General features: G+C 35.2%; 2 protein-coding genes across 2 annotated transcripts in view; both read left to right on the plus strand.

Annotated features, from left to right (window-relative positions):
* The first annotated feature begins 263 nt into the window (after positions 1 to 263).
* Positions 264 to 8,534, plus strand: LOC106132163 (complement component 1 Q subcomponent-binding protein, mitochondrial). The gene is made up of 5 exons (XM_013331508.2): positions 264 to 640; positions 1,845 to 1,995; positions 3,127 to 3,323; positions 4,869 to 4,957; positions 6,508 to 8,534. Exons 1-5 carry the CDS (start codon positions 403 to 405, stop codon positions 6,658 to 6,660), a joined length of 828 nt encoding a protein of 275 aa, XP_013186962.2. The 5' UTR covers positions 264 to 402; the 3' UTR covers positions 6,661 to 8,534.
* A 1,250-nt stretch (positions 8,535 to 9,784) lies between these two features.
* The window catches only part of LOC106132157 (amyloid protein-binding protein 2), a 46,782-nt gene continuing 44,238 nt past the window's right edge, over positions 9,785 to 12,328 (plus strand). Inside the window, exon 1 of the mRNA XM_013331497.2 lies at positions 9,785 to 9,992. Within this exon, the coding sequence (XP_013186951.2) occupies positions 9,807 to 9,992 (186 nt within the window). The 5' untranslated portion in view covers positions 9,785 to 9,806. The remainder of the gene's footprint in view (positions 9,993 to 12,328) is intronic.

Here is a 12,328-nt window from a genome sequence, read left to right on the forward strand (position 1 = left end):
GACGTCCTTAATTTGATCAAGATATATTCGTCTAGGTCTTCCCACCCCGACCTTTCCCTCCACACTCTCCATGTTTATCTGCTTAGTCAACCTGTTTTCATTCATCCTCTCCACATGACCGAACCATCTCAATTTTTTCTACATTCTTAAATTTCTATGATTTTACCACAGGGATTTACCTATATATTTCAATTTAATCTGGCAAATCAAGCAATAATTTTATATTATTAACAAACGGTTATTGGTTATGTACTCTTTGTTAATAACTAATATCTGTGCTGGCAAGTGGCAACATTACCGGCAGCGAAAAAAGAAAAGCGAATTTTACGAATTTGGCTGATTTTGTGACTGTGATTTCTAGTATTTTACAATAATTAACAGCAAATTACGAACAAACCTAAAATGAATAGTTTCGTCAAAACTGCACACCGTGTTATACAAAGTTGCGTTAAAACTCCGAGCTTAGCTGGGGCTTTGGTCACCCGTGCACAAGCTCCAGTAAAACGTGACTTCACGAGGGGAATATGGCACATGAGCTGTTCGAAAAGTCTAAACGGGCCTACGGCAGCTTCTGGCTTGCTCCACAATCACTCCAACACGTGTGGCTGTGGTTGCGGCTTGAAGGCTTTACACACAAAAGGTAACCTCAAACACTTATAGGTTATGTGATTGCCCCACGCTGATTTCCATGTCCTGACCTAATTTTGGACCTCGACTAATCCTTTTAATTGTTTTAAATGTTTTAGAAGAGACCGATCCTGCAGACAAGCCTCTTGGTGAGTCTTTAAAAAATAACCTCCTCACTCCTTTCCCTTGTTTGCTGTAAGCTTTTTAAAATAGGTAGTACCTTTGCTATTCCTAGAGCGTTTATTCTATTAGTTATTCTAGTAGTTATAATAAGTATTCACTTCCTGTAGGTTTACTGTAATCAGAAAGTAGGTATTTCACCATAGTTACAGTATGCTACTTAGGTATTTTATTTAAATAAAAGTTTAGGAAAAGTACTCTTCTAGAAACAAAACAAAGAATGTAACTAAAATGTGGTTCCTAATTTATTCCATAGATAAGTCATCCCGTTAAATATATGGTGTTTGAATTGTGTGATTTTTGGCGTTGTCTATCCCGTAAAAGATAAAAAAATTGTGTGAGTCTCTGCCTTATTGTCATTATCATCACTAGCCTATAGAATAGAGCTGAAGGATTTAAATAAGAAAGATGAGGTGAATTGCTAGTGGTGAACACAGGGGTAGTATTCACCCCTACCAATACCCCTATTCCCTTAAATACCCTAATACTCTTCTTAAAAAATATTTAAAAACTCCCTGCAAATTCTGCCACACTGGACTCTTTCTTACAAGAAGGGGTCTAGCGCCATCTGCAGGGAACAGCAACTCATATTCACATCCAGAGAGAGATTTCTATCTTGTTTCTGCATAAAAATATGAGACATTCTTTTATAATATCATATCAAAGTGGAGTAGTAAGTTGTGGTTTGTTAGAACCAGTTTTAAAATAGTCACCATTTTATGTCTCAAATCCCAATTATTTATTTATTTAAACTTAATATTGTAAAAAATATAAATGTATAGCACAATAGGTGGACTTAATGTTGGAAGCATTATCTACAAGTCAACCATTGGGTCTGATCCGGAACTTTTAACTTTATGGGTCAATCTAAATGAATATTATTTATACTTACATATATATGTATACAAAATAATATAATCATGGAGCTTCCTTCATTCTTCTCATTTCTCTTATAATTTTTTTTTGTTGTTGTTACATTGTTTTGCTTTATTGGATCAGTGTAATATCATAAGCTTATAATTTTTCATTTCATAAAGGTGAGAGAGAGTTAGTGGAGTTCCTGACTGAGGAGATTGTGGCCGAACGCAAGGCGCAGAAGGTGAAGACGCTGCCTAAAGAAGTGGAGGGCTTCACCGTCCAAGGAGATGGAGCCGAAGTGGTGCTCAGTAAGCAGTTGAAGGATGAACTGTAAGTTGATTTATGAATAATGAATTATATTACATACATACATACATAAAATCACGCCACTTTCCCGGAGGGGTAGGCAGAGAATTGAATTATATTAAATATCTAAAAATGACATTTAACTATCTAAGAATGGCATTTAACTATCTAAGAATGGCATTTAACTTTTCAGCTGCTTAAGTACTGATCAGCGCTCGCCCTAGTGGCCACATTTTTTATTTTATTTTGTGTATTAGATGCATTACTATAGTGTTGGTAATACTGCATTCAGATTGGCAGTAAGTATTCATTTCGGCAGTAAACTTAGTTTTTAAGTAATTTATTTGACGTCAACCAAGTTGTTAAACCATACGACAATTATTAAGCGATATAATAGTATCCTATAATAATGAATAAAAATTTTGAATTTGAATTTAATTTTGAATTGAAAAGAATATCTTTTCTCATGGATGTCATAAAAGGCGAGTAAGGGATAGGCTTGTAAACTTGGGATTCCTCTTATACACGATGGGCTTCTCACTATTTGAATGTCAATTCCATAATGAAGCCATAGAATAGAGACATTGGACATCATCACAGAAAATTTTCATACTTTAACCATATATTTTTTCTATAATAACGTTTATTCTCTTATCAAACATACATAAAATCACACCTTTTCCCCAAGGAAGGGTTAAGTAGAGACATCTTTCCACTTGCCACAATCTCTGCATACTTGTTATGCTTCATCCAATATCGTAACTCTCTTCATGTAAGCTCGGGGGTTTCAGATACTCTTGACCTGACCTTTGCCAACACATCTTAAATTTAATCAAGGTAATTTCACTAGTGCCGTGCCGTGTGGTTCCCGGCACCAATAAAAAAACTAACAGGACCACTCCATCTCTTTCCCATGGATGTCGTAAAAGGCGACTAAGGGATAGGCTTATAAACTTGGGATTCTTCTTTTAGGCGATGGGCTAGCAACCCGTCACTATTTGAATCTCAATTCTATCATAAAGCCAGACAGCTGAGCGTGGCCGGCCTATCAGTCTTTTCAAGACTGTTGGCTCTGTCTGCCCCGTAAGGGATAAAGACGTGATCATATGTATGTATGTATGTAATTTCACTAATCAAAAGTTCTATTATCAACAGCATCAAAATCACATTCAACGTGAACCACACGGTGGACTCGGATGATCTGGAAGGTGATGTGCAGCCGGAGAAGCAAGAGTTTGCGGAGATGCGTTCCAAGCCTCAGTTCGAAGTGGACATCATCCGAGGAGACACCACTCTGGGGTTCACGTGTTCGTTCCTACAGGAACCACCGTCCACCAATGCTGATGAATATAGTGAGTAAACTGCATATTGCTTTTATTGTTTCCGCCTCTGAACGACTGGTCCTTAGTTTGATTCCCGGTCCGTAATGGCAACACGACTTAATGTTGGAAGCCAATATTAATTTCATTGCGTAAGAAAAAAAGACATAGATTTGTCCTAAAAAGAATCATTTGGAAAAAATTTATAAGATCGATGTAGACCCAAAGTAAGTAAGTTCAATACTTGTGTTTATGGAATTACGCAGCTTAAATTAGCAGCAAATTTAGCGCCACTTACACGCGCGAATTTAGCGCCACTTACTCGCTCGAATTTAGCGCCACCTACAGAAGAACAGGGTTATTGAAAATCCCACAAGCACTATAGTTTTTACCGGGATGAAGAGTACCCTATGTCCTTTTCTAGACTCTTACAATTTCAATAAGATTTATAATATTAGTTGGATACTAACAAGTACCACTATCAAACTTCCTGGCTAATCGAAATATATACATTCATAAAATCACGCCTCTTTCCCGGAGAGGTAGGCAGAGACCACATCCTTCCAATTGCCATGATCCCTGCATACTTTTACGCTTCATCCACATTCATAACTCAGTTCATGCAAACTCGTCGGTTTTAATACACTGTAGACCTGACCTTATGCTAGAAGATTTTTATATCCCTATTAAAGAAATCCCTACACAACTGCCACACTAGGGCTGTCAACACAAGACGGTAACCTAGAGCCAAGTGCAGGGAACAGCAACTTCGTATTTTGATACTTGAACAAGATTTACATATATCTTTTTTTTTATATCAAATGCGATACAATGATTTTTTTCTGCTTACTTGTAAATTCACAGCAAATTTTTTGAAATGAAGTTTATGTTGCAAGTTTCATCAATTTTTTTTTTTGTTTGTTACTAATTGCAATTCTACATGTCACTATTTGAATCTTAATTCTATCATTAAGCTAAATAGCTGAACGTGGCCATTCAGTCTTTTCAAGACTGTTGGCTCTGTCTACCCCGCAAGGGATATAGACGTGTATGTATGTAATTGCAATTCTATTATGTCCTTGTTGTTAATTTCATAAATATACTTACTATGCATTAGAATTGATCTTTTTAAATTACAATATAAGTAAGGTTAAAAATAAATCTCCAAATTAGTGAATAAACTTGACCTCTTGACTGGAGGTCCCGGGTTCGAATCCCGGCCAGGGCATGATGAGAAACGAGTTTGGCCATTGTTGGATGAACTATGGTCTGAGTGTTGGATGTTAATAAGTATTTTTTATAACATATAGTATCGTTGAATTTGTATCTCGTAACACAAGTTTCGAACTTACTTCGAGGCTAACTCGATCTGTGCAATTTGTCCCTTATATATGTACATATTAATTTATTACATAATAAAAACTGCTGGACCGATTTCTTTTTTGACTGACAGAGATAGTGTAAGGTCTTCAGGTCAGGAGTAACCTTAATCTATTTCCTAATGTTTGTGAGTTTCCACGGGAGCAAAAACTCGAGCATAAATTGTAGTAAAAATATAAAATTTGTTTTTGTTATCAGATGACATCTTTGGCATCGACGAGGTGACGATCTACAAAGGGGAATGGAATGACAAGGTGTATGCAGTCGCTGGCGACGTGCTCGATGGAGTAAGTTTTATTTTGTTTTTTTATTTATATTATTATTTTAAAACAATATTGTCCTTCAGATTAAGACGTTGAACGTCCATCATTTCCCGTAAAATGTATTGTTGCATACATACATACATATATGTATACGGTCACGTCTATATCCCTTGTGGGGTAGACAGAGCCAACAGTCTTGAAAAGACTGATAGGCCACGTTCAGCTATTTGGCTTAGTGATAGAATTGTGATTCAAATAGTGACAGGTTGCTAGTCCATCGCCTAAAAAAAAATATCTCGAGTTTATAAGACTATCCCTTAGTCGCCTTTTACGACAGCCATAGGAAAGAGATGGAGTGGTCTTGTTCTTTTTGTATGGAAAAGTATGTTTGTTTGTCCACCCTTCATGTTGTATCTGCAGACCAATTTTGTAATAGCACGCACATAGTAAAGATGTAGTCTCTGTCTACCCTTTTGGGAAAGAGGCGTAATTCTATGGGACTATGTAATAAAAGTGCTCATGGAAAAAAAGATCCCACTGGATTTGTAATAAACGACACAGCATACGAACGAAACCGCGGGTCCAAGCTAGTAGTATAATATTATAAATGCGTAAGTTTGTGAGTATGCCAGGATGTCAGTATGGATGTTTGTTACTCTTTCACGCAAAATCTACTGAACCGATTACGATGAAATTTGGTATGTAGGTAACTGAAGACCCAAAATAACATATAGGCTACTTTTTATCCCGGAGTTTCCGCGGGATTGATTGTTAAGTTATGATAAGGTTTCCACACAGACGAAGTCGCGGGCGGCCTATAGTTTTCAATAAACCGCCAAATTAGAAAACAAATCTACCCCTCTCATTTAAATATCGTAAGGTTAATGCTCATTTCAACCTAATCTTGCAATAAGACTATATTTTTCACCTCAGTTAATCATCTATTTATGGTGTAGTGGTTAACATAGTTGGTTTACACGTGGAGGTCCACGGTTCGAATCCCGGCCTCCCTCACACCGCAACAATCACCCCGTTTTCTTGCCACACTGGATACTATAACACATGTAGTGATCAAGTGCCATATTCGGGGGATATAAAACGCATCAATGTGAAGTTGATTTCCCATAAATATGGGTAATATTCATTGAGGTGCAACATTTCTTTTTGTACTTGCTTGCTTGCTGTTCCATATCAGATCACGTCACGGCCCTATATTTTAGATTTACATTGTTTTTTTTTTTATTATTTTTTATGTGTAATCATTGTAAGTTATATTATACTCATCCTAAAAGTATTAGTGTAATACTATTAGAATGAGTATAAACTGTGTGACTAAATAAATGAATAAATATTTATTTAACAATGTTTATCTTAACTAACCACCTTATCCACTATTACTACTAAAATTGCGTAAAAAATATAATAAGTAGTCTTATTATATTTTTTACGCAATTTTAGTGAGTGTGAGTAGAGCGACTCATAATAAAAGTCATCACTACGCGTAAACTATCGATTGAGGTTATATTTTAGTACACGTATTTCTAAATGTTTCTTTTCTCTCCTCTTGTCCGCAGTACCTCTACGACTTGCTCATGAACCTGCTAGAAGAGAAGGGCATCAGCAACGACTTTGCTCAGAAACTGTCAGACTTCAGCACCGCGTACGAGCACGCCGCGTACATAAACCTACTGGAGACCGTCTCCAAGTTCACCATTGGGAAACAATAGGGTTGTGACGTCATTAATTGTTAAAGTCTTGTAACGTCAGATTTACGTTCTGGGTAGATTCAATGATCACTGTCAGATTTTGCCATATATATTATATACTAGCGACCCGCCCCGGCTTCGCACGGGTGCAAAATTATAAATGTTATTATACATAAAAACCTTCCTCTTGAATCACTCTGCCTGTTACAAAAAACCGCATCAAAATCCGTTGCGTAATTTTAAAGATTTAAGCATACAGACAAACAGACTAAAATAGCGACTTTGTTTTATACTATGTAGTGATAGAGAGATGCAAGTCAGCGTTCTGACGTCATCAAACTGTGACGTCAAACTTTCGTGTAGAGATTTTCAAATTTAGTGTGTTCAAAAAATTGTGAATTGTATCAACCTCCGTTTTTAACTATCCGGTGTCGTAATTCACTTTTGAATAGTGGTTTCAAAATTTTAATAGTAGTTTCAAGTTGTTACCGTATTAAACTGTATCGTTAACGTTAAATAATCATTCTGGGTAGATATTGTAATCATTTTAGACTTAACCATATGAAAAAAAAAGTCTTGTGCAAGAGTACACACTTATAAACAAAGTTATGAACATTTTCTGTGTCCAAATATTCTATTGGCAATAAGTAATGTAACTTCGTGAAATGATTATGTCTTAACAAATGGTCTGTGTAAATTTGAACTGTGTAAGTTTTACTTAACTGTGCCTTTTAGAAATCGTCTCTAAATTGGTATACCCAGGACGTATGTATTGCAATAAGTTGTTGGTTAAACTGCCTTACAAATAATTCAATCTAAAAATAATGACTATACAATAATATTCACTATTCTTTGTTGAGAAATTAAAAGTAGATTATATTATCTCTGATGCAATCTGAATTGTGTTATAGAATTGTCTGCCAATCAATTATATTTTGGTCTCTGACTTATTGCTAACCTTGGTCTGTTATTCTCTCTAGTATATATTTTTTATTCAGTTCAACTGAATTCAATAGATTAAAAAAATTACATTTTTTTAAATATTATATGACTTGTTTTGAAAACAGATAACAGTGAATGCAATAACTTGGTTTTTTTTTCTTGTGCAATAAATTCAATTTTTTTATGTAAAACAAAATCCAAAAACGTCACACTAGTCCTTGGTGTAAGCGTCATACTAACACACTTTTGATATATTTAAAAGGTGTGTTAAAAGCGTGTCTAATGAGTGGCTCGACGAAATATCTGATAAAGCGTATCGCACCCCGCCTTTCAAGCGTGATTTTCACATGAAAACCCATGCGATGGTGGTATCTTTGTAAACTATTCGAAAGCCTTTACTTATCAGTAAGTCTAGAGTTCTATCGTGCAGAAATGTTTGAAATACAGCAGTGTACATTCAAACTAAAATCATTAAATTTTATCCTGTCTAAATGCAACCCGTATATTCGCATAAGTACCTAAAGATAGAATAAAATATATATAAAATAAAAGATATTAACAAGCAAAAGAAATTCAATGTTTCAAGTTTTATCACAATATGTAAGTGCTAGAGGGTTTTATTAAGTTATTTATTACAAATAACAATATACTATGAATGGGATTACACTTGTAACTCAACACGCTTTACTCTAAGTTTTACTAGTTGGTCAAATTCATTGATAAAATAAAGCCGCGTAGAAGGTTTTTGTCGAATTTCGTAGACTGACTGTCGAAGACTCAAAAGCAAAGAATTTACCCAGAAGATTGCATGTAAAAAACGTGGTAAGATGGGGGAAGCATTTATTTTGCATAGGACAGCTTTAAAGTTAATTTTAGTTAGTGACACGACTGTGCTGTTGTTTATTGTTAGTGTTATGTTTAGTCTAAAGTCTCAATTAAATTGTCGAAAGTGATGAGTTTTTTTTTTATTTCAAATCCCTTTGGAAACCTTTTATACTTGGGATTCTTTTTTGGAAGGGCAAGCAACCTGGGACTGTCAACAGCGGTTCAACCTACTCAAATTTACTACGAATTTGCCTTTATACCGAGTCATAGACTTCATGCGGTGTTACTTGGCAGTTAATTGTACCTTCATCTAAATACTATTAATCTTAAGTCTTGATAAAAAGCTCGGTTTTCGTAAAAAATTATAAATCCACAGTGTGGTTCCCGGCACCAATAGAAAAAAGAATAGGACCACTCCAACTCTCTCCCATGGATGTCGTAAAAGACGACTGGGATAGGCTTATAAACTTAGGATTCTTTTAAGCGATTGGGCAAACAACCTGCCACTATTTGTATCTTAATTCTATCTTAAAGCCAAATAGCTGAACGTGGCCTATCAGTATTTTCAAGACGGTTGGCTCTGTCTACCCCGCAAAGGATATAAACGTGATTATATATATGTTATAAATCCATACTTATACTATAAACGTGAAAGTGTGTTTGTTTGTCATATGCGCCAAAACCACTGGATTAGTCTCCATAAATTCCATCCATTTTGTATACCTTCTTTGAGTGCACGTAACACATGGGGCACTTTTCACGCAAGTAGATCCACGGGCGAAAGGGTATGACTATACATTTAGTTCAAAGGAATGTAGGTAATAATGAAACTTCAAAAAGGGTTTCGTGCATTTAATAACGTAAGGAGGTTCTAGATATATGTATATACTTTAAATATTTTTTTATGAAACTATTAAATAAACATTCACGTTCCCACTTAGACACCATGTATATAGTCCATGCTTTGATGCATGGTCGTTATCAAGATACGAAAATACGGTACATAGAAAATAACATAATGCTTGATATCGCAGTCTATAAAACAGCGCTGTGTTTTTCAATTTTAGTTTACTTGAGTTTCCGCGCCGGATGCGTCAGCTGACGTTGTTTTTCCATTTCATCAGCTGTCAGTTCATTTATAAACGCAATATGAAGACCATCATTTCTCTCTTTCACACAAAAGTTGCTTTGCTTCTTATCACATGACAACAAATGAGAGAGAAATCATTATTGATCTTCTCTTTCCTTTGAATTTTACGACCACGAAAGCCAATAAATATTGGTCTTACTTGAAAGTTCGAAATTAAGCTCAAAATCAGCCAATCAAAATCTAGACAATAACTGATCTGAACTTCGTCCGAATCGGACTTAGCTGTCAAGTGTCAATCGAGGCAAGAAAAATGAAACGAGTTTTATTACTAATCGCCAAGATGGCTGACGCGTCGTCGTTGCGCGCAAAGAAAATACCCGATAATTTGTACGACCAGTGTCTGACAAATTTAGTGATTTATTTGCATAAAAATAAGTGTGACAAAAATGACCTCCACACGTTGCCGGACACCGTTGTTATGGATGTTTACTTTAAGGTGAGTTTAATCTTTTCAACTTTGCAATAAAAACAGTGGTAGTCAGGTGTACCGTTACGTCGTCTGATATATTCTTGTTCACGATACCAGTTGTTATCAAATAGCTAAATTATCATTTTGAAGTGCATTGTAGGCTATTTTGTTTGTCTTGTGTGACCATGAACCCAATTACCGTGGGTGCGAGTGCCCGAACTTTCACTGTTTTCTGCCTAGCAAGACTCGTTCGTCATACTATCCATGGTTCTTTGTTGCGCCCATAAATAATGATTCTTAATCAGTCATTACTGATTTCTAAAGAACATAAGTGCATAAGTAGCCCTAAGTTGTCTTTTTTTATAATAATGCAGTTATGCACCACAAATTAAGTGACATAACAAAATTCACAAGGTATTTTTCAAGTTGGCCCTATATTTCCCAAATCTTTTCATGGCATGTAAAGGTCATTATCTTATTTTAATGGACCTTGTGCATAAAGCCTTCAGAGAATAAAAAATATAAACATTTGTCACCACATAACTAAACCCTGAACACTGAACAACTTTTAAATCTTTTCTTTTTCATGTTGATGATGAAATACCCAGACAGTTTTACTGTCTGGGTATTTACCAAGTGCATTGACCCTCGGGTTCTATTTGTTGTGATTTAAGGTAGGAATTACCTATGGTATATTTAAATGGGTATAATATTATGTTTTCTTGATTTTAAAGAAATCTAAGAGGAGATTGCTTGAAAACATTGATGTAAAAAGAGGCATGATCAGTATGTATGAAGACAATAATCAATTTATAGAAAATAAAGTACTGCTGTCATACACAAATCTACACATAGTTCTAATTTTGTAAAATATAACACATTCCAATTAGATTCCATTTAGAATTTATTTCAGAATTAGAAATTTATTATAAGTAAAAAAAAAAAACAATTTATCAGCAACATGCCTCATGCCTGTAGAAACTCATTGAACACTCTTTAATATACAACCACACTATTTACACAAATAGCGTTATTTGCATACAAACCGGATTTGGCCTTCTTTTAACTAATAAGCTCATTAGTTATCAAAAAATATTTATTTGGAAATGAGTAAAAGTACAATTAAATTACATAGGATAACAATGACATCTGCAGAAGTTATTTAACTCTGTCACTGATGTCAAAGCCCATCTCCAGAAAACATTTAAAACAAACATTGATTAATTTGATGACAAATTAAAAAAAATAATAGATAAATGGAATATGTTTGGCCTCTCCATTATCACTGTTTCTATTTTTGTCAATCTAGTGGTAACTGCTTTATCTAAATCTGTGCTCATATCCATATTTAGTAAGTAAAGAAATGCACAATTATTTAGAAATCTTTTGTTTGGAGTGATAAGTGTTTTTCCTCTGAACCAAGGTCCTGGTATTAATCCGTTGTCAGGTCATGATGTAAAACAATTTACTCTTTCTGAGTGTACTCATTCCCAAGACAGTCTGGTTCCCATTGCAGGACAGCATAGTTGTGTCCTCGTGGCCAGGAGATCACACAAAAGTTGACAATGTAGGTATGACCAAGCTTTTCTGTGCTTTCTTCCTTTTCGGGTAAACTGAAAGGATGGAGAGAGAGGGAAGATAAGACATATTTACTCACTTATCAACGTTTATATACAGCACCGCAGCCCCCCCTGGAAATTATCTGTAGATACGCCAATGACGCAAACGCATATACGAATACTTTCATTGTGACAGATAGCAACACAATGAAAGTATTCGTATATGTAAAATCTTAATACCTTTATTAATACTATTACTAATTATGCCGCACAGCTAAAGGTGGCCTTTTAATCTTTGCGAGACTGTTGGCTCTGTCTACCCCGTAAGACGTGATAATATGTATGTGTATATATTTTTGTAGACGTTTCATAGTGCGGCCGATAACTCGTGCGAAAAAATCGCAAGGCCGCGCAGGCGCAGCACCCGTCGCCAATATGATTTTGGCAGTCCACATTTCCTTATTACGTGCTTAGAATAAATTTAAACACATAGTACTGGTGAGCAGATTACCTATTTCATGTATGTACTAGCTGTCGGCTGCGGCTTCGCTTCTTTCCCGGATTACTGTTTTAAATATTGATTTATTTGTTAATAAACTAATTTATTTGAAAACAAATACATGTATGCTTATAACAATCTCGGATAACGTAGCTTTCTATTGCTTAAGAATTTTTTTAAATCGGTTCAGTATTTTCAAAGAATATTCGCATCAAACATACATACACAAAAACAATGATAGAGACAGATGTATGTTTATATCAGACTAGCTTTAGCTACAAGCTAAGCGCTTAGGTAATATATAT

Source organism: Amyelois transitella, chromosome 13 (genome assembly GCF_032362555.1).
Source record: "Amyelois transitella isolate CPQ chromosome 13, ilAmyTran1.1, whole genome shotgun sequence".
Taxonomy (NCBI): domain Eukaryota; kingdom Metazoa; phylum Arthropoda; class Insecta; order Lepidoptera; family Pyralidae; genus Amyelois; species Amyelois transitella.